We start from the raw sequence: 26335 nt of genomic DNA, 5'->3' as shown, positions 1-26335 counted from the left end.
CTATGGAAAGAATCGTATTCCCTGAAATTCATATAAGCCCTAACCCCCAGTGTGATAGTATTTAGAAACGAAGCCTTTGGGAGCTGTCACATTTAGATGAGATCATGAGGCTGGGACTCTTATGATGGAACCAGTATCCTTATAAGAGACACCAGAGTGCTCTCTCTCTCTCCCTCTCTCTCTCTCTGCTATGAGGACACAGTGGGAAGTCTACCATCTGCAAGCCCGGAAGAGAGGCTTCACCAGAAACGGAATCAGCCAGCACTTTGATCTTGGACTTTCCAGCCTCCATAACTGCAAGAAAAATGCATTTCTATCGTTTAAGCCACCCAGCCTATGGTATTTCCTTATGGCAGCCCAAGCTGACTAAGACACACGTAAGGAGTTTCAAAAATAACTAAGTAATCTGTTTCAACTTCTCCATGAGACTTCTGCTAAATGATCATTACAGATACAATGTAGGTACTCAATTGGATGTAAAATCATCTTTTTATCTTTTGCTATATTATCTATGCCTCAGTAAAGAGATTAAAAAGGAAATTATCCTTGACTAATCACATATCTTAACATTCACCAGCCACATATCAATGTAGTTTACTTTTGATATCACTAAAAGTAATAAATCATACCTGACATCCTTTTTGAAAATTCTCTGGTTTTATCCAGTCTTCAAGCATTCTCAAAATGGAAGATCCCTACAATGGGGAAAAAAAGACAAATGAAACTAATAAAGGCTATGTAAGGAACAATGATCAGTTATTACTCTTGCAACTAGTATTTCATGATCATATTTGTGAGATTAGTTCCTCAAGATGATTCTGCTAAATTATATGGCTCTATGATTTTAGGATGAAAATACCACTTGGCACAGTCCCTGTATCTATGCATCTAAAATAACTAAAAGGTAAAGAGAAATTGCTAAAATGGCCATCATTTCAGGGACTTCAGATTCAAATAATTATTGCACTTCCCCAAATAAACCAGCAGATGGGGTTTTCTTAATGAAAGAGAAGTAGTCTAAAAAATCACATTCTTTGATGAATGAGGAAAGTAGTTTCAGGGTAAAATTCTGCCAACTTATTAAATATATTTCCATATTTGAAAATAAGAATTAGATTTAGCAGAGGGAAGTAGATAGTCAAGGAATTATCTGGTCAAATAGCTTAATATACATGGATACATAATTTAGGCATACAATCTTTCTCTTCTCGGTGGTCTATCTCATTTGCTTTCCTTTCATCTGAAGAATCTGATGAACATCTTGGCTCTGTACTTTCTTTTTATGTGTTATAAGGTTAGTACTGAAATGCACAATTTTTAATATTTTAAATCAATTTTCAAGTAACTGAATGAAAAAAGAACACTGCCCCCCACTTAAATTAGTAATTTTTACTGTAAGTTATTAAGCATTCTAAATTAATTTTATACCTATTTAGAAAGCTAAAGGCCTAGAAACATTTATTTATCTTGGACATAATATCTTAAACCTGAGGAGTATCTAGGACTAAGGGGAAAAATGACTGAATAAATTTAAACTTCTCCCATGTGAATAATTAGAATAGGCTATAAGTGGATTCGAAATTTTCATTTTGACATAAAGATAAAAGGAATCATTCATAATATCAAAGAAAAATGAATACAAGAAGGCTGAATATACACCATGGGAATCATATGAGAGGGAAAGTCAAAAATATGATGCTAAGAATTTCAAATGCTAATACATAGAAGCCTTTTCACTCAAGTATTCATTTTAATAATTATAATATTTTTGACTCAAATAAAACTTTAGGTATTACTCAGGATAACAAAATGTATTAGCTTGCAGTAGCTTCTAAGCACCTCAGTGTAGTGGGAAACCCATGAGAAGCTGAAGTAGAAAATGACTAAAATAAAAATTTAAATTATGTTACATACAGATATGGAATATGTTTGAAGGAGAGACTATATGAAATATTGTGGGACAGAATGTGTCACATAAATCTTGGAGTTACAGATTTCCAGCAACTTTTCATAAAATATTAGTGGAGAAAAGATCCTCACCTACAATATGCTAACAAATTCATCTTTACATCTTCTAAAAAGGAATAAAAGTATTTCCTTCTGAGTTGGATTTAAATGTTTATTGCAGGCATGAAAATGTTCTACTAGAAAAGCTGTGCACATATATGGCATTTCTTGTTGACCACGTAGAAGAAAAAGATTTATTGTCTTTTAAAAAATCAAATAAAACAATTTGAAATGTGATGCTTCAAGTCTAAATATTAAATTATCAGAATGAAAATAATTATATACAAATGTGTAAAGAGAAATTCTTAAAAATCTCTTTTAAAATTCTGTGACAATGACCAGCACTAAATTCTACTGAAAAGTACAAACTATTGAATATTCAGCACTCAGAATAACTTCTACACTGTTTTCCAAAGCTCACTGGCACAGTGTGACCATTCTTACCATTTTTAGGTATCCACTAAAAGAAAAGTCACTAAACAGGAAGACGTTCAAAACAATGTTCTATTTCTCCCACCTTGCTATAGGATATTCCATCAAAAACAGATGTTATTTCATCAGGGGTTGTCACAGTCACAATAACTGGATGCGAAGACATCAAAGAATCATCCTCTTGTACAGGTAATACATCTTCAAGTAACATTTGGTCACGCTGAAATGAAAGAATGAGCCAAAGAAATATAGTATTTCCTTTATACTAGTTTATAAACTAAAATACCATATATAAGAAAAATTGGAGGAAAATAAATATAAATGACTTAAGTTACTTAAACATTAGGTCTTCAAATTAATCATATTTTGCACTGATTGAGCTATATTGATTTCATTCCCTTCTTCTACTTCTAATTCCTTTTAATTTTTCCCCCAGATGACAGGCCAAGAAGACATCAACTTCTGTGAATTCTGCTTCTGCTACTTCTGTATGACTTTTGGATATGTGCCAAACTTTTCAAGCCCTATTTCTATATCTGTGCAATGAGAATGATGACATCACTCCACAGATTTGGTCTAAGAATTAAGAGAGGTTGCATATCAATTTGCCAAATATTGATGTTCAGGTTTTTCTAATATTAACTTGTTATTGGAATTTGGATACTTCATAATTAATGAAAGAAAATATTAGCAGTTTATCCTTTAGTTCTAATCACCTCTCGTTTCCCTCCTAGGTTTTGTCAGCAATACAGACTGGTTGACAGGCCTAGCAGTACTGTCAGATTTCCTTGGTTCAAAGCTCAGTCTTTTTACTTTCTAGATATGTAAGTTTAAGCAAGTTTCCTCACCCATTAAATAGAAGTAATTATGGCCTGTACTTTTTGGAACTGTGCACAGGACTCAGTGATAAAATTCATGGTTAGTACTTGGCATAGTACCTGGCACAGAATGAGAACCTAACCCATTAGCTGCTATAGTTATTTTGACTCTTAAGCAGTAAGATTCTGAAATCTAACTCTGCTAAATCACTACTAACTTTAAAAATTTCATTGGCTCTACTTAATTAAAAATATTTCCAAAACAGGAGTATGCTGTATTAGCTTACATTTTCCAATTATGCGGGTTTCATTTATAACAGAAAAGGTACTGCTGTCAAGTGATGACTGCCAATCAAGATAATTTTGACTTGGACTTTGATTTTTGTATACCTAGGAAGTTTAAGTATGGTGAGTAGAAAGATCTTGTTCTCAGTGTCAGGAAGATTGACTATACCAGCTGTGTGTGTGATTTTGGATTTTGCTACCACCTATCTCTGTGATGTTGGAAAGTTCTATCATTTTCCTGGCCTTCCGATTTTTCACCAGTGAAATGAGGTATTCCATGATTGTGGTATTTATTGAGCTCGCTTATAAAATATCTTTATCTATCTGACCCTTCCATCCACAAGACCTTAAATTGAGAACTCCTTAAGGGCAAGAAGTGTATTTTATTCATTATTCATTTTGGAGTCCTCCATTTGCTGAATGAAGAATGAATGAATGGGCTGGGCTCGGTGGCTCACGCCTGTAATCCCAGCATTTTGGGAGGCCAAGGCAGGCAGATCACCTGAGGTAAGGAGTTCAAGATCAGCCTGGCCATCATGGCAAAACCCCATCTCTACTAAAAATATAAAAATTAGCCAGGAGTGGTGGCGAGGGCCTATAGTCCCAGCTACTCAGGAGGCTGAGGCAGGAGAATTGCTTGAACCCAGGAGGTGGAGGATGCAGTGACCCGAGATTGCTCCACTGCACTCCAGTCTGGGTGACAGAGTGAGACTCCATCTCAAAAAGGAAAAAAAAAAAAAGGAATGAATGAATAGATGAAGGAATGAATTAATTGTTGTGTTGAACGATGTGATTAAATTTCATTTAAGAAGTGCATAGCAAATTCTTCTGGAATTCAGCCATTGCTTTTGAAACACAGAACTTGGAATATTAGACAATATTAAAATGTTATAATTTCTTATAACAGTTTGCTATAAGGGCCTCAGTATACTGTATGGGAGAAAATAAAGGACAACACAATTTTCCATTTATACAGTTTATTTTCAATAAATTATAAAATCAGCAATTTTCCATGTAGATGAGTAGTTTTCAACTGGAGGAGATTTTTGCCCCCCACGAGACACCTGGAAATATGTGGAGACATTTTTAGTTGTCACAACAGGGGCTGGCAGGTTACTGGCATTTAGTTAATTAAAGTCTGGGATGCTAAGTATCCTATAACGCACAGGAAAGTCCCGCACAAAAAAAGAATTATCTACTCCAAAATGTCAATAGTTCCATAGTTGAAAAAAATCCAGATGTAGATAAGATTTTTAAAGAAGTAATTGTAAATTAGCCTTTTCGCTTTGTAAAGCAGGCTAGAGAAACTGTAAGGGCTTCAAGCATTTAACTTTTTTGTTCTGTCCAGTAGAGGGCAGTATTTTACACAGTACAAAACCTCTTGTAATTAGACACATCCACATATTTGCACACTCATATACGCAATCAAGAATACTCCCATGATATAAATAACAACTATACCTAGCTTTTCTGAAAAAAAATTTTAGGGTTCATAAAAGTTTCTATTCTAGGCCTCTGAGGGACACACTACCTGTTAATAGTCATTACATGCACATTTGGGAGCTTTTAAGCTTACAAGATAGAAAATAATGTTCTATTTCATAAAGGAGAAAATGGACACAGATATTATGTAACTTGCTCAAGGTCATATTCCCTGTCATGCGTCTAAGAAATGATGTGTTCAGGATTTGAACTTCAATCTAACTAATCTAACTACTAAATTTATGTTATCTCTTCATCACACTGTTTCTGCAATCTGTCTGAAATAAAGTAAGTCGTTCACAAATGAGACTCCGACATTTTTTCAAAGGGTTAGTGCTATAGATACTTTCTGGAACACAGAGTTAACATTTTCTATGCCACCTGTTTTTTTTTTTTCCTGCCTTGATAATGTGTTTTGAGTGACTCTGTCAAGGATATCCCCAGATTGTGATGATCAGCTGCCCTTCTATGTACTGGGAAAGGGCTGTAGGCAAGGTGTAGTCAGTGGAAGTCAGCTGGTTCCACCCTACCCTCACAGTGGAATTCCCCGCTCACCACTGCACTTGCCATCTGACTCGGGACCATTATCATAGTCCAAAGGCTTCCATCTGCTTTGCATGAGGAAAAGAGAGATTTCAAGTTTATGTGTTTAGGACTCACCATTTGCCAGTCTGTTTCTGCATGGTTTACTCCCAGAAACTCAAAGAAAGAAGCAAATCCTTCATTTAGCCACAAGTCTTCCCACCAGTCCATGGTCACAATATTTCCAAACCACTGAAATTATAAGCAATAAAGAGATAATTACATTCTTATGGGTATGGTAGAGAGGCCTAGAAAATGTCAAAACATTTATTTGTCCGTGCCAATATTGTCACTGTGACAGAAGTGGCAGGCATTGTACTTAACATTTATTTCCTGCTTTATTCTGATTATTTAAATGATATTAAATTGTCTTTAGTTTATTGTCTTTATTTAGTTATTACTGGGGTACATAAATTTATATGAAGGCCTCGTGTGTATTTCCTAAAGGCAAAACAATGTGGTTCAAAGTCTCTTTATGGCTAAATGTTTATTAGTACCAAGAAAGATTTTCATGCAAGTTTTTCTGAGTTGGCTATTTTTTATTTGCTAAGTCATAAATAATTTGAATTATTCTTGTGGTCTTAAGCCACTTTAAAAAAACAAGCTGATTCAGTGCTAAGATTCTGTACCTGATGCACAAGTTCATGGGCAACCACAGTGGCCACCCTCTGTTGGTTTGACGAGGCTGATTCCTTAGGGTCATAAAGCAGGTTCGTTTCTCTGTACGTGATGAGTCCCCAGTTCTCCATGGCACCAGTGCCAAAATCTGGAATAGCGATTTTATCTATAGAAGAAGAAAGAGTCCAGTGAGAAATACATTCTTTCCATTTGTTCATAGCTTTTCTTACCAAATTAAGTTATTTGGATGAATGTTTTTTAAAAGGCTAAAAATAATTTCTTAGAGTAAAGAACTGTAATCATGTGTGTGAACATTTCAGTCCGAATGCACTCAAAATTTCCATAGAGCATTCCCTGCTGGCTCCAGATATCAATGCTTTGCTTTTGTTTTAAAGAAGGACAATAATGGCAATGCCTCTATAATTTTATGTCTTTTGTTTCTCTCTGTATTTCATTTTTATTAGCTACATGTGTTTTAGGGGATAAGCCGTGAGGAAAAAGAGAAGTTTTCAAATTAGTATTTAGAAGTTCTGAGCTTCCAAGTGTATAGATATAGTTTTCCATCCAAAGACACAGATTATTCAAGAATATAAAACTCCATTTTTCTCTAATTCTATAAAATATTGATAGAAATACCAATCTAATAGCTTATCATCCGCTTTTATGTATTAAATCGATTGGAGAAACATGGAGTTGACTATATTCTCTCTAGATTCCCTTACAGTTCTAAAATGTTGGACAGGAGTTTCTATAGTCTTACACATAATATCTGACAGGAGGAGGCAGTGTTGATCAGTTCTATGTTAAATCCCAAGACAGAAAATGCTCAGATGATTAGTGGCCAAAATACAGCTTCCCCAGTTAATGAACTGTAAACAGAATGTAATTTCTTTATTATTATGTATAATTTAAATGAGGCAGAGAAATGAAAACAAATTGATTTTTCACTTAACGGATAAGAGAAGGCCCTTTCTCTCTGGTTAAATTAAATATTCTTTCTTTTTTTTTTGAGACGGAGTCTCGCTCTGTTGCCCAAACTGGAGGGCAGTGGCGCGATCTCGGCTCACTGCAAGCTCTGCCTCCTGGGTTCACGCCATTCTCCCGCCTCGGCCTCCTGAGTAGCTGGGACTACAGGCGCCTGCCACCGCGCCCGGCTAATTTTTTGAATTTTTAGTAGAGACGGGGATTCACCGTGTTAGCCAGGATGGTCTCCATCTCCTGACCTCGTGATCCACCTGCCTCGGCCTCCCAAAGTGCTGGGATTACAGGCGTGAGCCACCGCACCCAGCCAAAATAAATATTCTTAAAGTTTTTATAAAAGAATGAAGAGGGATGTATCTTAAGTAGAGGTCAAGATTACAATAGTAGTTTCCTTTTCATGTTATCTCATTTTTAGGTTTGGTTATTTTATCACAAGACAGTCATTTCAAAAGTAGAGAGGTATCTTCCCCAAGAGCCAATATTTTTCATAATGTTGTGGAGTGCAGTTTGCACTTAATCCTTGAACAAAAGGAATTTTTTGCAATCTCATTTTTTTTTTTTTTTTTGGTCAGTATTGGCATTATAACTAACTAATTCTTGTATATTTAACTCTTTGGAGTCTAATAAATGCAGAAGTCACTTCTAAGGAGTCTAAGATATAATTAATTCCGAGAGGGTTGAAAATGCACATAAAACAGAATAAAGGAGTTGGGGAGAGGGAGAAAGAAAGAGAGGAGAAGAGAGTAATACATTTGTGAGATTTCCACTTCTCAGGTTATCCTGGGTGCTACAACTGAGATAAAAGGCAAAGGATCTTTAAATTCATGTGCACAATATTTTATTAAATATTATTCTGATATTTTTAAATTGAGATGAGGTCTTCCGTCACCTAGACTGCAGTGACACAATCATGGCTCACTGCAGCCTCAACCTCCTGGGCTCAAGTGATCCTCCCACCTCAGCCTCCTGAGTAGCTGAGACTACAGGTGTGTGCCACAACACCTGGCTAATTTTTGTATTTCTTGTAGCAATGGGGTTTCACCATGTTGCCAGGCTGGTTTTGAACTTTTGGGCTCAAGCGATCCGCCCGCCTGGGCCTCCCAAAATGTTGGGATTACAGGCGTGAGTCACTGCACCTGGCCCAATATTCTGATTTTGATGAAAACTTGTTTCTTTTTCCAGCTCCTTCTCTAACATTTGTTAAGCAATCAAAAAATAGAATTGTATCCATTGAAGAGACATGCAGCATCTACAAGCTTGCTCTGAGCCACAGCCATTCCCATGCAGAGAATTTGGCATTCCCCTCGTGTGCATTGATAATTTATTAAAGTAAAGGCAGAAACAGAAACAGGGAGGCCAACTGCTGGCTAATTTGTTTTCTTACTGCCTTCATTTCATCCCTACAAACATCTATATGGGTGTTATATTTAAAGTCTTTGTTAATAGCTCTTGAGCTTATTAATAAAGCATTTCCACTATTGATAGAAATGTCATATGCACACCATTTTGGTTGTAGCCCCACTTTTGCTTTATGAAGAATGCATGTCTCCCTCTGTATTAGAAAAAATTATTGCTGGAAGGAGCACCAGTATTTCATTAAACTGCTGGGGAATCTAGAATTTGCCTTGTACAACAATGGAAAGACTGGAAGCACATGGGACTCTTACAACACCATTTATCCCTATTATTTTTTAACTCGCTGATGACACGGAGGCAGAGCAAGTATTGGGATGAATGCCGATTTTGAAATCAACTGATCTGGGTTGCTATTTGTGGCTCCATCACTACCAAGCTCTGCCATTTTGTGCACATACTTTCATCTTTATTTGGAAACACAAGATTATATATTCATCAGATAAGAACACAGTACAGGCTGGGCATGGTTGATTATGCCTGTAATCCTAGCACTTTGGGAGGCCGAGGCAGGCGGCTTGCTTGAGCCCAAGATATTGTCGGCATAGAATAAAAGGACTTAAGGATAACTGTTAACTGATGGTGACATAATTAGAAGAAATGAGTTAACTTAGATAAAAACAAAGGCAATATTAAAAATAAGAAAATTAAAAAATGATCCTCACCTAATTTAGGAAGAGAATAATTCATAGCAAAGTATTCTTCAAAATAATCAAACACACTTTTAGTTATGTTTGCAGCATATTCGGCTGTGTGCTTTTGCTCTGGCTGGACATAAATTGTAAGCTATTAAACAAAACACAAAAAATTCAGTGAAAATTATTCTTCATTCAACGAAATACAAAAACTGTGATGCATAACACACTTGAAAGAAAGCGGGCTTTGGAGCCAGATATGTCTAATTTGAATTCCAATTCTGCCTCATACTAGCTGTGTTGTCTCATAAATCACTGAAGTGAGTCTCTCTGAGACTCTGGAGGAATTTTATGCAAAATGTTAATAAAACTTCACAACTCACTAAGTGATTTTAGTGACTAGAAATAATGTAAGACACAACGGTTGGCACGATGTCCCAGACATTTGAAAAATGTTATTAATTTTTTCTACTTAGAACATATATTATCTTCTTAAAATCTATGAATTTATCTATTCATCCATCCATATACCCACCTATCAATTTCTCTCTTGCGCGCTCTTTCTCTCTCTGTCTCTGTCTCTTTCTCTCTGTGTCATTTGTCCTTGAGGAATTGAATTAATGGGACTTTTCTCATGTAAAAAGCCCCTGAATACGTGTTATCTACTTGTGCTATTCTATCTAGTTATTTTGAAATAACCCTTCTGATATTCCAACTATTCAGCTCCAGAGCCTAAAATATAATGATCCAAACTTTCCCTGAGAGAAAGTCATCTTGGTAAGCTACATCAATTCTCTAAGTCACTACTTTGTGTCCTTATGACATAATTTATAAATCAAACCAAGTACAGATTTTTGTCCCCAATTCTAAGCATGTCTGACTTTATAAAAAATTTTCAAGAATCCTCTTCAACATAGTGTCGTGAAAGCAGATGTGGTCTCTGGACAAGAATATTACAGGTGTTTAGGCATTTCTCAATATCTGAAAGAGAAAGCAATGCCTCAGACAACGAGTGTCTGCTAAAAGTTTGTGAGAAATTCAAATAAAATATACCTGCTAAGCCTACAACCTGATTCAAAACCCTCAAGGAAAGCAAAAGATGTAATCATTTAGTAAGTTCAAGACCATTTACCTAATTAGAACAGCTGACTCAGGATTTAAACAAGAAAAAAAGAAAATATTGCCCACTCTCTTTATTATTCCCAATGCATTGCTAGTTTTGGTATTCACTTAGGCACACATCTTGAACCACCTTTTCCTAGAAGCAAAGAACACTGGAATGATTCACTAATATAAAGAACACATTCTGAAAGAGCATCCCTTAAATTACCAGTGCTGGCTCACTATTCTCACATCCACTAGGTAATTGGCATTCTTGCTTTATTTGCATAAATAAAGATGTGTTCGTCTTCACCTCCAAAGACGGCACAACTCACTCAATCATCTCAATACTCTTAGAAGTTTTTTTTTTCTTACAGAAGTGATGATACATTTTCTCTAATAGTTGTTAAGCAATCAAAAAGTGAAACTGTTTGGATTACCCTCCTGTCCTCTTTGTGAACAATGACAGGTATTTTTCCAAGAAGTTGAGTGAAACTAAGGCTCCAGATTTTGGCCATTGAACAGAGTAAAGGGAATTAACCGTCTAAAATAAAAGTCATCACGTTCGTACAGGATTGCCATGTCATAAACCAAGAGTCTCAGAATTTTTCTTCTGTGAACTAATTGGTGTGTCAAAACTCTCAGATTTTCTATCACATCTGTTCTCTGAATTAAAAACTTCAGGAAGGGCAGTCCTCTTGACCCGCTCCACTGTTGTCTACATATTCAGTGCTTTGGTGCTGCACATAACATTTGGTGAGCAAAAGAGAATTGTGAAAGAAGTTGAAAGATCATGGTGAGGTCTCCCACCGTAGGTGGAGCAATGGGAAGGAGACAGACTCAATGTGTTCTTTCCACTAATATTTTCTCATTTCCCATGTCAGTAAATGAACTCCCTTTAAGCAGTATGCTTCTGAGACAATGTAATTCATTTTTCTTTTTTTGTATTTCTGTTGGTGACAGTGGAAGGCAATGTGTTTAAAGAAGATTGATGTTAATGTAAATTCAATCAAAATAAAAGCAGTCCCTTCCTCTTTTGTTTCTGAGAAACTCAAGTCCATAGAAATATGCTCTGTCTTTGCAGCCTGGTCAGTCTGCAGATCATCTGTGATCTATGACCCTTCATAATCAGGGTTAGCTCTTCACCAAGCAGGGACCTTAGCTCAGGCCAGCAGTGCAGTGGCCCCATTCCCTGGCTGAACATTCCCAGTAGCAGCAGCTCTGCATTTCTCTAAGGTGGATCTCCCAGAGGCAACTGAAAGCCCCTCTGCCATGGCTGCTGCAATGGTACTGCCCTTGCTGCCCTTGGACTAGGTATGGATCAAAGACCCTGAGTGCTTTAATCATATCTCCAGTAAGCTGCAGCCATCCTAAGGAAAAGAAGCCAGTTTGTCCCAGCCACAACCCCCTGTTACCCCTGCTCATCGCCAGGCAGGCCCTTGGCTTGGGCCCACAATACAACCACCTGACCCCGGGCTGATTGCACCAATTGGTAGTGGCTCTGCATTTCTCTGGGGTGGAGTTCCAAAAGACCGGTGAAAAGCCCTCTGCCACAGCGACTGCCAAGGTCCCTTCCCCTGCTGCCTCCAGGCTGCAGAAGAAGCATAAAACCTGAGCTTGCTCCAAGGCTGTGGTGAGCAGCCCAGGAGTGCCAAGCTGAGATCTGCAGCCAGTACTCGAGTTGGAGAGGAGTAGACAGTTTCAGAGCACTGAGGGAGAGCACAGCTGCAATCAGGAGGAAACACAGAGGAGCCATGTGGCTGAGCAACAGCCTAACTACTGGCCATTATGCTTAAGCACCATCTACTGGATCATAGCCCAAACTTCAGCACCAAAAATACTTTGCTAACATAACGCCCCCTGAGAAACAAAGGACATGAATTCAGCCACAAATAATGACCCAGCACAAACACTTCGTCCTCTGAAAACATTCAGGAAAGAAATCAACTGACTGTACTCAAATTACAGCACAGTTGAGGGAACATCAGCCACCACAGTTGAGGGAAAGTCAGCCCACACAGATGAGAAAGAACTAGTGCAGGATCTCTGGCAGCTCAAAAAGCCAGACTGCCTTGTTTCCTCCAAACAACCACACTAGTTCCACAGCAAGGGTTCTTAACCAGACTGAAACGACTGAAATGATAGCAATAGAATTCAGAATATGGATACGAAGGAAGATCGTTGAGATTCCATTGAGAACCATTGAGAAAGTTGAAACCAATCCAAGGAAACTAAGGATTACAATATAACAGTACAGGAACTGAAAGACAAAATAACCGTTATAAGAAAGAACCAAAATGACCTGACAGAGCTAAAAAAACACACTACAGGAATTTCATAATGAAATCACAATTATTAACAGCAGAATAGGCCAAGCTGAAGAAAAAATCTCAGAGCTCAAAAACTGGCTCCCCAAACTAACTCAGTCCGACAAAAATAAAGAAAACATCGAGTTCATGTCCTTTGTAGGGACATGGATGAAGCTGGAAACCATCATTCTCAGCAAACTGTCGCAAGGACAAAAAACCAAACACCGCATGTTCTCACTCATAGGTGGGAACTGAACAATGAGAACACTTGGACACAGGAAGGAGAACATCACACACCAGGGCCTGTCATGGGGTGGGGACAGTGGGGAGGGATAGCATTAGGAGATATACCTAATGTAAATGACGAGTTAATGGGTGCAGCACACCAACATGGCACATGTATACATATGTAACAAACCTGCTCGTTGTGTACATGTACCCTAGAACTTAAAGTATAATAATTAAAAAAAAAAGATAACATCAAATAAGAAGAATCAATATTGTTAAAATGGCCATACTGCCCAAAGCAATTCACAGATTCAGTGCTGTTCCTATCAAACAACCAGTGATAGTTTTGACAGAATTAGAAAAAAACTATTTTAAAATTTATATGGCACCAAAAATATAATAGCCAAGGTAATTTTAAGCAAAAAGAAAAAGCTGGAGGAATCACATTACCTGACTTTAAACTATACTACAAGCCTATAGTAACCAAAACAGCATGGTACTAAGACAAAAATACACACACAGACCAACGACACAGAATAGAGAGCCCAGAAATAATGCCATACACCTGCAACCATCTGATCTTCAACAAAGTTGACAGAAAGAAGCAATAGGGATAAGACTCTCTATTCAATAAATGATGCTGGGATAACTGGCTAGCCATACGCAGAAGATTGAAACTGGACCCCTTCCTTACACCATATACAAAAGTCAACTCAAGACAGGTTAAAAAGTGTAAAACCTAAAACTATAAAAACCCTGGAAGATAACCTAGGAAATACCATTCCAGACATAGGACCTGGCAAAGATTTCATGACAAAGATGCCAAAAGAAACTGCAACAAAACCATAAGTAGGCAAATGGACTTAAACTAAAGAGCTTCTGCACAGCAAAAGGAACTATCAATAGAGTAAACAGACAACATACAGAATGAGAGAAAATATTTGCAAACTATGTATCCAACTAAGGTAAAATATCCAAAATCTGTAAAGAACTTAAATCAGCAAGCAAAAACAAACAACCCTATTAAACAATGGGCAAAGGATGTGAACAGACACTTTTCCAAAGACACTTTTCATATATGGCCCACAAGCATGTGAAAAAACGCTCAACATGACTAATCATTAGAGAACTGCAAATCAAAACCACAATGAGATACTATCTCACCCAGTCAGAATGGCTATTATTAAAAGGCCAAAAAATAACATGCTGGCAAACTTGTAGAGAAAAAGGAACACTTATACATTGTTGGTGGGAATGCAAATTAGTTTATCCATTGTGGAAAGCAGTTTGGCAATTTCTCAAAGAACTAAAGCAGAATTACCAAATGACCCAGCCATCTTATTACAGGATATAGATACCCAAGGAAATATAAACTGTTCTGCCGTAAAGACACAGGCCTCCATACGTTCATCACAGCACTATTCACAGTAGCAAAGACATGGATGGAATCAACTTATTTTCATCAACAGTAGACTGGATAAATAAAATGTGGTATATATACACCATGGACTACTTCACAGCCATAAAAAAGAATGAGATCATGTCCTTTGCAGCATCATGGATAAAGCTGGAGTCTTTTATCCTAAGAGAACTAGCATAGCAACAGAGAACCAAATACCACATCTTCTCACTTATAAGTGGGACCTAAACATTGAGTACTCATGGACCCCAAGAAGGAAGCAATAGACATCAAGACCTACTTGAAAGTAGAGAGGGAGGAGGGTGAGAATGAGAAAACCACCTATCGGGCACTATGCTTATTACCTGAGAAGTGAAACAATCTGTACACCAAACCCCCATGACATGCAATTTACTATATAGCAAACCCGCACATATACCCCTGAACCTAAAATAAAAGTTTAAAAAAGAAATATTTTACAGAAGTTACCATAAAAAAATCAGGTCATAGATTTTATTCTATAACTGCTACTTTGATCAACAGAGCCAAACAATCAGAGAATATATAGCTACAGCCCATTTATTTTGTAACGTATTAAGCCAAAGCATAACTGTGTCTTAACTACCATATATCACAAACATTTTTATATCAAAGACTCTACCAACATGCCAACATTTTCTGTCATTTAAAGCTCCAACATGGTTTCTGTAATCCATGTAACAACAGAACATCTGTGATGTTTGGATTTGGTGATTTTGAAAGCATCCTCCCTTGTGCTGATGCCTTCACTCATCCTCACCACACTTTTCCCGCTCTCTGACCCCACCTTTAATGTATGCTCCATCTGCATCTCCTTCTCCTCTCTCTGGGCTTTGGCAGAGGTGACTGACTCTCCCCTATCATCTGCTAAGCCTCAGCACTTCTGTCCATGATAAAGTTCAGGCAATTACCCCTGACTTGTCATCATTATTTAATAATTGACATTTTTCTAGTTTATGTGCTTGCTTTACTGAGATGATTTTTTAAGTGTGTGACTACCCATATTGAAATAACATGGAGTGAGGAGGGATGCATACAAGTATTTTCTTTCTTCTTTATCTTTTAAAAGAGTCATACATGACTTTTTAAATTTAAGAACCCTATTAACATTTAAATATAAAGTTCGTATGTCTACTTTATCACTTTATATGTAAACATTATATATAAACATAAATGAAGTTTGTAAGGCTTCAAGAACCTAACTTTTATGCATATATTTACTTTTTGAAGATAGTAACTTCCCTAGGCAAATTAAATTACCTGGTATACTACTGTTGGATACCATCAGTCGTCTTTCAAAGCACTGAATCTATGGAGCTAGTATCAGTGGAAAAACTTTGGGCTTTATACAGCCTTATTCAGCTGATATTCTTTTGGGAGGTAAGATATATCTGCTCTAACACAGCTTTTGCTTTTCCCTTATATTGGAGCCTACTGTAATGTAGGCTCTTAGAGTTCTTAATGTTATCCCTTTCATTCAAGTGTCTCAAACCATTTGAGAGATAGAACTTAAGTCCATGAGAATTGATTCCTGGTTGATTACCATTACTTCCTTTATGTATCCCTTTGCCACACTTGACTTCACTTGACAATCATGACTAGATGCACTAGATCAATCTTCCTTGAACAATTTAATGAGGCTGTGCACCATCTTTATCTTCAATGATTATTTATGTCCCTGCAACCAAAACCAAGCACAAAGCTCAGCGATAGTATTATGATTACTTATTAGTCTTATTATTGAGAACTTAAATTTTTTCAAGGAATGTGATAAGCAGTTTCCATGCAACATTTCTTTTACTCCACACATCAATTCTATGAATCCAGAATTATTAATAATAATAGAAAAAATATTTTGCATCACTGATAATTACCCCAATCTTTTCACTGGTCCAGTTCCCACAACCCCTAATCCACACTAATAAATCCAATGAGTTCTAAAACTTTTTATATGTTTAAGCAAACTAATTTGGCAATATCATATGACCTGAACTGTTAAGAGGTTTTCAAAAATCTTTATTTTTCTCACTATAAAAAATTGCTGCAGAAGTATCACTGATTATAAGGCATTGCCCCAAATCCCACTGCAGTTAATCATTAACATATAGTATTCAAACTACATTACCTTTCACAAATCTGAAAATTTCTGAATTCCAACATACAACTGGCCATGAGGGTTTGGGATAAGGATTGTAGACTTCTATTTATAATTTTAGAGTTTGAAGGTGATTTGAAAATAAACTTCCTCATTGTATACATGAGAAAAATGAAGTCTAAGACAGGACTGACGCTAGAGTTCAGGACAAAGTTTGTTTTCACTATATCATGCTGCCTATTTTCTCTACTTGTAAGACTGAATCTTGACCTCCCCAGCTGTAAAACAGTTATAACAACAACACTTATGTCATAGGGTTATTTCGAGTATTAAATAAGATAGCACATAAGCAATGTTTGACATGTAATAGTTCTATGTGTCGCATCAAAAGTATCAGTATCATGAGAGATAATACACTGAATTATTAACCTCTGTAATTTTCTGTGTGCATACTTCCTTATATGTGATTGATACTCACACTATGGTGTCCACATTGCCAGTAAGAACATTGAAAAATGCAAGGGAAAAAAATAAATGTTGGTTTTGACTTTCAAAATAGGCTCTTGATGCCCACACAACACATTTAAAAGCCCAAACTTTTTGGATTGCAAGGGCCTGGTTTCAAAAGACTTTTAGCAATAAAAACAGAAGGCCAGGAAAGAAGCAAACCACAGGGTTTTTAACTCTAATAATAATTGAAAAGAGAATAAAGAGATGTCCAGGCTACTCTGTCTCAAAAAACTAGACAAAATTTACCTGGGCCAGGGAAGGTGAGGGAAGGTTGAAAGGACAAGACCTGAAACAGACCCTGAAAGAGTGTGAGGGGACTGAGATGAGAACCCTGAACTTGGAAAGGCCATGGAACAGAAAAGAATCAGCTTAAACAGACTGCCCGTTACCATTGCCACCGTCACCTGGGTCAGAAGCCAGGCAGGGCCCTGCATGGTTCCACCTGGAAAGTGCCGCAGCCCCGCCGTGCCCTGGATCCACATCCTTATTGTCCTTGTCTATTGAGTGTTTTCTATTGATAGAGGTGACCATACATTCAGGTTTGCCCAGGAATGTCCCTGGAATGTAAATCTGTTGCTTACCTGTTTATACGTCTTGTTCCAGCTTAATTAATAACACCTCCTCTATTATTTATTATATATATATTTATAGATGATAAAATATATGGTCACTCTACTTATTGACAGCAGCCTGACTTTTCACTGCTGATCATCCCGCAGAAGTAGCACCATTTACCTCTTGAGGTTTTTTTTTTTGCAAGGTCTCATCTGAGCTGTTCCAAAGAGCCACATCATTTTAAATGACGAGCATGCTTAAAGGATCCCCCAAAAACAAGTTGAGATCCTTGGCACTCAGGGCTAGTAACACCAAGAAAGACCTGAAAACACACTTGGGTGGCACAGGGCAGTGGTGACTGTATCTGGTGCACATCTTAACTGAAGTACAGATATCAGCATATTTCACTCCCTTCAGGGTTTAGCATCCTCCAGTGCACATAGTAGATGCTCAATAAAAACGTACACAATAATCAGTTTGAAGAAACTGTTTCATTATCAAGAGGTAGCCAGGATGAGAAAGAGAAAATAAATCTATATTGTTTTTAAATCTATAAATACATATTTAAGGTACATAGCTGGTATTACTGAACACGCCATTAATGTGTTAAATTTTATAAAGTTTATGTTCTTTTAAATATTCTTCCAGTGGTAGGTGGAAAGTTAGCAGAGGAGGGTACTTAGTTGAAAGGAATAGTGATACATCAGTTTTTTTCTTTTTAAGTTCTGCCTTATCAATGTGATATATTCTTTCTAAATTTTAGTTTGCTCCTTCCTCATAGATAAATTAGTATGAATATGCAAAACCTTGGTTTGAAGTTTAGGTGAAAAAACACCTTTTTTTCCACTGTGGCTATGCTGGTTCAAAACATGTTCGGACTCTGAGTCGGAATTCACCTGCTATGAATTGCTGTTTGAGAAGAAACTCAGCATGGCCATTAGGTTACACAAAGCATTTATTGGCCACTTACTTTCCATTTCAGTTAAAATTTAAGTTGTCTGATGCTTAGTGATTATTACTGCAGTATAATTTTTAAGAAATTAAAAAATGAACATTAAAAAATCTAAATTACCCCATAAAATCTTACATTATTTTTATTATTTTGTTTATATTTTTGTAAATTTAAATAAAAAATAAGAATCATTAGCAATCCTCCATGGCTTACTAAATTAAACAGATTCCTTCAAGGAAGATTAATAACCTTCCATTTAAAGATAACCCTTCCAGTAAAGAAATTAATTAAAAAAAACTAATTAAAATGTTCTAGAAATCAAATTTATTCTGAAAACTTAGCAAAGTCACAGCCAAAATAAGTTTTTAAAATAATGAAATGACCATATGTCAAAAATAATTCTGAGGAAAACAGAAAAATCACCTTTAGAACACCACAATAACAGCTGCTGTGGACATCCACTGGGGAATGCTACAATAAGTGGTCAAAACCTGAAGAACAAACAGGATATTCACACAGCCTTTAATTATCACTCCCTAAATATTTATTAATCACTGTGGTGGTCATAATGTATATCCATAAATTCTTTGTGACTCCTCCCTCCAGGAAGTAGAGCTTAACTCTCTTCCCCTTGGGTGTGGACTGCATTTAGCGATTGCTTCCAAAAAACAGAAGACGGAAAAAAAAACCTAGTAAACTGAAGCAGAGAAACCTAGCAGACACCATCTCAACCAAGTGATCAAAGTTAGCATCACCAGGAATAAGTCATGAGGATGTCATGTACCCCCTGATAGGATGTGATGAAAAGGACCCTTCACCTCTGTGGTATTCTCCAAAATCCAAAGCCTCAGTCTAATCTTGAGGAAACATCACACAAACCCAAACTGAGAAACATTCTACGAAATACCTGAACAGTACTCTTAAAAAGTGTCAGGATCATAAAAAAGAAAAAAACTGAGAAATGTCATATATCAGAATGAATTAAGGAGACAGCATTGCTAAGTATAATGTAGATGTATCATCTATTGGATTCTGGAATAGAAAAGGGACATTAGTGAAAAAACTGGTGAAATCCATGTAAAGACTGTTGTTTAGTTAATAGTATTGTATTACATTGATTTCTTAGATTTGACGAATGTTTGATAAATGGTTATATAAGATATTAACATTAAGGGAAGGTTACATGGAGACTCTTGTGTCTTTGCAACTCTCTGTAAATCTAAAATTATTTCAAAATAAGAAGTTTAAAAATATCTCTCTGAGCATTAAAGCAATGAAACTTAAAAAATAAGATTATTTCTATGAAGAGAAATACATAAATCAAAGTCTACGGCACAAAACCTAAAACTGTTATAAAGATAAGCTGTTTTTAAAAATCCATGGCATATATACATACATACTCTGCCTTCAGCCTATCTTTCTAATCCAGGCAAACAACCGACTAAGATGGAAGCAAGTAAGAAGACACAGACAGTAGGAAGAACCCATTCACAGAGAGAATCCTAGATGCAATTATTCAGCGATCATCCTGTAAGATTTTTGGAAGAAAGTACAACATAATCCCTTCTACTGATATATTAGAATTAATATGCTCATAGTACAAACCTAATTAAATGGATAATATCTTCCACCAGCATTCCCTTAGTGAATAATTACTCCCAACTTCCTCCTCTGTTCAGGAAAGCCAAGGAAAACTTGACTAGAGTTGAAATAATCTCCAACAAGGTAATTTCTTGTTTTTGCACATACTTCTTTATAAAATACAGATGCCAAATGCCCCCAAAGAAATTCAAGGGCTCCTGAGATTTTTGTTTCTCAGGAACGAAATCACTCGTGCCATTTATTATTTATTTACTTATTTATTTATTTATATTTTTGAGACCGAGTCTTGCTCTGTCACCCAGGCTGGAGTGCAGTGGCACCATCTCGGCTCACTGCAACCTCTGCCTCCTGGGTTCAAGCGATTCTCCTGCCTGAGCCTCCCGAGTAGCTGGGATTACAGGCACGCACCATCACGCCCGGCTGATTTTTGTATTTTTAGTAGAGACAGGGTTTCACCATTTTGGCCAGGCTGCTCTCAAACTCCTGACCTCAAGTAATCTGCACACCTCAGCCTCCCAAAGTGCTGGGATTATAGGCATGAACCACCGCGCCCGACCACCATTGCCATTTAACTCGTCCTGAATTTGATTCCTTAAAGAATCATGCAAAGCGAAAGCATTCTGGGAAAGTTACTGTAGGTCAACTGTACCTCAGAAAGCAACACAAACCTAACAACTTCAAATGATTTTATATATACTAATACGGGGGATTTTCCTTTTTCCTACTTTGCGTTTTCCAAATTTTCAATAATGTACATGAATTAAACCTATAATTTAAAAAACTCAAAAATATATTTATAATGTGCGTTGTTCTTGGTTTGAAAATGAATTGCAATAAATTCCAATGGGGAACTTTGTGCTGAACTCTCAGGTTCATGACATGCTTATTGGGGATATTGTTTCCTCTCTGATGACTCCTGCAGGAACAATAGGATTACTTTTTTTTTAAACAATAACTCAACAGTTTGTTCACATAACTAAAAAGTCATATAATCTCTCTATACTATGCACAGTTCAGGGTGTGTCCACTTGTTTGTTTTTCTGGGGTGAAATTCAGTGATTTCATTTACTTTAAAACCCTAATCAATCAACTAAACCTGAAGAAGGCCTCAGGAGTAGATTTCTTGCAGAATTGTAAAAAATTACTTCCATCAGTGGCTGGCTTCAATTGTTGCTAAACTATTCTAAGTAACTCTTCATGTTACTCTGTTTAGCATTGAATCAAAATGCAATGCAATTAATTTAAAAAGAAAATATGAAGAGTGAAAAGACTTCTGAGCTACCTTCAAAACCAATTTAATTTTTCTCATGAGCAACAAGGATATTTTAAACATAATGAATGGCTCAACTCTAAAGTCTGCTGTACTCTCTCCAACTAAACTATTAAGAATGCAGGCATTGATTCTGTGTTTATTGATATAAAGGAACTATTGTCAGAGAGGTGAATATACCCAAGCAAGTTGAATCAGGGCATTATAGATTCTTAGATTGCATAATATAATCTGATTATGAATAGCAGGTGGTTAATGTACCAGAATAATACTGTCAGAAGAAGAATGGATAAGAATAGTCACCTATTAATCGTGTACATAACAAATACATGGCTTCATTTTTTATTTTTGTTTTTTACTAAAAAAGTAATAAAGGACTTTGGGTACAGGTGGTACAGTAAAGGGATGCTTTGATGGACCCCACTAATCCTAATACTCAGAAATTAGTGATAAAATATAAAAATGGGAACAAGACATAAGGATCGGAAGCTATAAGCATATTGAGCTCCAGTTTTGGAAGGAATGGGTCGGAAACAGGTTCCTGGGGATCAGACCCAAGCCATGCTTTGGAAATCACGTTCTAAAACTCTGACTACTATTTCTGATTGTTTTCTCATCACTTTTTGGTTTTTCTTTTATGACTATCATATTCTTGAATTTTTGAATATATTAATTAAAGGTTGTGTGTATGCATGTTTAATTTTGTTATGACTTTTTCGGAATTTTCTTTTGTTTCTCCAGTTATCACTATTTACTCCCACGGTGTTTCTATTTGTCCTGGATGTTTTTCTTTTATGTTACTTGTTTTCCTCATATACCTGGTTATTCTTAGCTTGTCTGTTAAGTTCTAAGAATGTAGGACTCTGAGGCTGGTGTGAGTTTCCTCTGATGTTACATTTCAATAGATTTAAGTAGGTTGGTTTTTCTGTAACTCTCTGGAGTGGGAAATCATACCAGGAGCAGTTTGTACTTGGGTGGGTGTCAACTATCAGATTTCAACTTACAGTGAGTGGGTAGGGAGCCAGGAGGGGAACCTCCCAAATGCCAAAGAGGAGGAACTCACTGTGGAGCATTTGCATTCACACTAGATGCCTTAAATTTCTCCCATAAGGTTCTGTTCAACTTTTAAAGGAAACAGCCCCACTGTTTTTTCAGGAGGGGAAACTCTGGCTGCCTGTCTTCTATGGAAGGGTTGGAGGAAGGGGAAAGTGGCACATCTCATTTTTTTGTAATTTTTCTGGCTCAGAGCCTCTGAGAAGTTTCAAAAGGGAATTTGGCTTCTGTTGATCTCTTATAAAATAGATGATTGGACAGTAATGTATTAAAACAATATTATGTTTGTTTCCCTCCCAAATGATGGAACGCATCACTTATTTAAAACAAAATGTTATGCTCTTAGTTTTCATAGAAGAACCATTTAAGAAATAATTACCACCTACAGGACATTTTGGGATCTTTTGCAAAACTGTATTTTTTCATTATGTCACTTCAAATCCTTTATATAAAATCCATCCTAAGAACACAGCTAACTAACTGGTACAGGCTCTAGTGATTTACCTAGTTAGTATAATATTACAAGTAAATGTCCTTGGTCAGAGGACCTGGTGATAGAGTCATATTGGAAATTCAAGCTCACTGTCACTATTAGAAAATAACTCCAAGTACTATGTCCTTTGCTGATTGGTTAAATGCATTGTTCTTACCTATGAGACTTTGTCATCTTTAGTACAATTTCTTAGCCTTTCTGTTTCCTCTTGGTATTTCTACCTCAAATAGAAAAATTTGCTCAGAATATAATAATAATTTTTAAAACTTGGTATGGGAAACACCTGCACATGATGAAAGACAGTCATGCAATTGAATTGTCAATGATGAAGAAAGCAGCTTCAGATGAAAATTGCATGTTTGTTATGAGACGGAAAGAAAAAACCAAGCTTGACTAATGTTCTCACCTCTATATTAAGCAAGAGGAATGCCATCGACTGCACTCAGCACAATCTAGAAAAAACAACTTCCTCTTTCTGATGCCATTTCCTTTTCATACCAGTATTATCTATCAGCCACTGGTAGTTCCCTTTACCACGACTGAAGGTTGCATCAAAGCAACCTATGTGTCAAGGGAAAGTTAGAATACGGATGAGTCCTCATGATATGCAGCCCCTTTGAAAAGGTCTGTGGACTTCGCCCACTCGCTATAATTTGTATACGGTATAGGCAGCATGCTGGCAACCCAGGTTGAGGACATCTGAATATCACCTCCTACCACACCAAAGCAAAGGCAAATTTTCCCTTTGTTCATTTCACAGAAATAGAGGAACCCATCCCCTCTCCTCCAGTGACTGATGAAGAGGTAAAGATATTTTCAGAATATCACACATCGGAAGGCTAAGCAAGATACAGTATTTGGAAGGAGTTTGGAATTTAAGTTTCTACCACTTGCCAGCTGGGTAATCTTGAATAAATAGCCTAAATTTATTAAACTTCAATTTTTCTCATCTCTAAAATGGGGGTGATGATTTCCTCCTTATAAAATTATATTGCAAAGATGATGAGGCTTTATATATATGACATATATGACACAGAGGTGAATTAACTCGCTTAATAGACAACCTAAACATATGTTCAGGACATAAGCAAAATGGGGGCCTCCAAAATGAAAAAATTAATTAGGTAAAAGTATGTGGTTCTTCAAAAGAAAACGATTGGGCCGGGCTCGGTGGCTCATGCCTGTAATCCCAGCACTTCAGGGGTCCAAGGCCAGTGGGTCACCTGAGGTCAGGAGTTAGAGACAAGGCTGGCCAATATGGTGAAACCCCGTCTCTACTAAAAATACAAAAATTAGCCGGGCGTGGTGGCGGGTGCCTGTAGTCCCAGCTACTCAGGAGGCTGAGGCAAGAGAATCACTTGAACCCGGGAGGTGGAGGTTGCAGTGAGCTGAGATCGTGTCACTGCACCCTAGCCTGGGTGACAGAGCCAGACTCCGTCTCAAAAAAAAAAAAAAAAAAAGAAAGAAAGAAAACTATTGAACTAGTCATCTTGATATTTTAAAAAAAAGCTTATTTATATTTTATCATACTTTTAAAAAATGCTTTTGGATACTTTGTTGCTACCTATTTTGATTACATATAGGAATGGAGCCATAAACTTTTCAGTGCCTTGTCATTCGAAGGATGTTCCTTTACCTCAGGTTTCCTCCTCTCTCTCTAGTCTGTATCTGGGAGAGGTACACATATACCCAAACATTTTATTACATTGGGCATACCCAAACATTTTAATATATTTGTGCTGGTATACTTAGGAGCTAGCTTTTGACTTACAGCACATGTTTCCCTTGAAATAATTTAAGGCCATAAATATCTATGTCTGTTGTGTTGGTTTATTTTTTACCTGTATCCTTTCAGCCTACATTTTTCTATATTGTTCTATGTATTATCAAGTCCACAGACCCTGGGGACTAATGGGCTTTTCTGGCATGTTGTTTGAAAAAAAAAAAAAAAAAAACTACCCAAAAAGGTAGATAATTAATTACAAATGCATAGGTGGTAAATTTTTAAAATATAATGAGACTCACAGGTTTTCCACTATTTGATATTCTCTTTACAGAGTCAAACTGATGTACCGCAAAGCACACCAGGTACGTGCTCATGGGGACAGACTTCTCAAAAGTTGTTCGAGTCCATTTATCATCCACTGACTCTTCTTTCTATTGAAAAGAAAAGATAAACTTTTATCGATCAAAATATCAACCATATATATGCAAGACAAACAAATAAACGGTTGCCCCAAACCTTGCTTTCTAGCCAGAAGCCCTTTGTCAAAGCTTAGAGGTCAAATTGTTTGTGGTGATGTTGAAAAGACTATAGGAAAATTTACTTTGTTTTTAGAACTGTTAAAGACTGACTGAATTACACACTGTATTAGGTTTTTCACAGAGAAATAAAATTTTGAGTGGACTATCAGTTGAATAGGAGTTTATCTGTCTACACTAAACACATCATGCTGACCATAATATTTGAGAGTACTGCAATCTCCTAATGAAAAACAGGCTCGTGCTCAGATATTTGCTGATTCGACTGGCAGGAGGGCAATTGCTGTACCTGGTGTAGCGGAACATTGGCTTCTCTTTTCCGTCTTTGGTTGTCTACATCAAACACCAAAGGTATGGTCACCAAAGTCAGTGGCTCGGTCTCCATGGACAGAGAGGAGGATTCTGTTGCTTGACACAACTACTGACCTATCTGGCTTGTTTTGTCCATGCCAGCTCTGCTGTCCTCACTGTCGATTACCAATCCTAACACTTCAACCATGAATACTTGCCCAACTCCTGCTTCCATTATTAAACAATTTCCACATCTCCTGCAGCCACTCTGTTTGGGATGGTTTAAAAAGAGATTAAGCGAGGGAGGCTGGGTTAGAATGGGTGACGCTGACACTTCAAGCACGGATGTGCATGCCCTTGTATAATCGTGGTGGGGCTCCAGCTACATTACTCTACCATAAAAACCTAGTAGTGTTAGTTTTGATCTCCTAAGAACCCAGAATATTCTCCTTCTTCCAGGACTACTATCTGGATCTAGTAGAAGGTAAAGTGCAACTCTGCACAGTGAAAAGGCCATAAGGGAAGATCTTAAGCAGAAGTTGGTGAGTTTGCCATTTTTCCCCCCACCTTCATCTAGATTGGTGTGTCATACTTTAAGTCTATCCTTTCCTCTTTCTTCTCCAATCAAACCTTAGAAGAAAACAAATTGATAATTAACTCTCACTGAGGCATGGATGGCTGCTAAGAGTACATTTTAATCCTCTTAAGTGTTTATTTGCTTTATTTTGTTGTTGCTTTTTCAAGGAATATTTTATCATTTAAAAAGATGAATTTTAATGACAATATTTCAAATAGTGGATCAGAAAGATGGGAGACATAATTTGGGGCTGGTGTCCTTCTGATTATTGTACCTAAAGATGAGCCTGACCCTTTTACATGTCGAATGTGTGAAGTATGTAAACCTCAACTTTGAGGTAATGAAA

The 26335-nt window shown here is 36.9% G+C and overlaps 1 protein-coding gene across 1 annotated transcript in view; it reads right to left on the bottom strand.

Moving 5' to 3' along the window:
• ENPEP (glutamyl aminopeptidase) overlaps positions 1-26335 on the bottom strand; it is an 86268-nt gene that overhangs the window by 46136 nt on the left and 13797 nt on the right. Inside the window, exons 3-8 of the mRNA XM_031010405.3 lie at positions 24885-25016; positions 9284-9404; positions 6236-6390; positions 5685-5798; positions 2525-2659; positions 630-695 (exon numbers count right to left, since the gene is read on the bottom strand). Coding sequence (XP_030866265.3) covers positions 630-695; positions 2525-2659; positions 5685-5798; positions 6236-6390; positions 9284-9404; positions 24885-25016 — 723 coding nt within the window. The remainder of the gene's footprint in view (positions 1-629; positions 696-2524; positions 2660-5684; positions 5799-6235; positions 6391-9283; positions 9405-24884; positions 25017-26335) is intronic.

The sequence above is a fragment of the Gorilla gorilla genome, chromosome 3 (genome assembly GCF_029281585.2).
Source record: "Gorilla gorilla gorilla isolate KB3781 chromosome 3, NHGRI_mGorGor1-v2.1_pri, whole genome shotgun sequence".
Taxonomy (NCBI): domain Eukaryota; kingdom Metazoa; phylum Chordata; class Mammalia; order Primates; family Hominidae; genus Gorilla; species Gorilla gorilla.
Note: the sequence above shows the minus strand (reverse complement) of the source record. Positions and strands in the feature narration are given on the sequence as shown.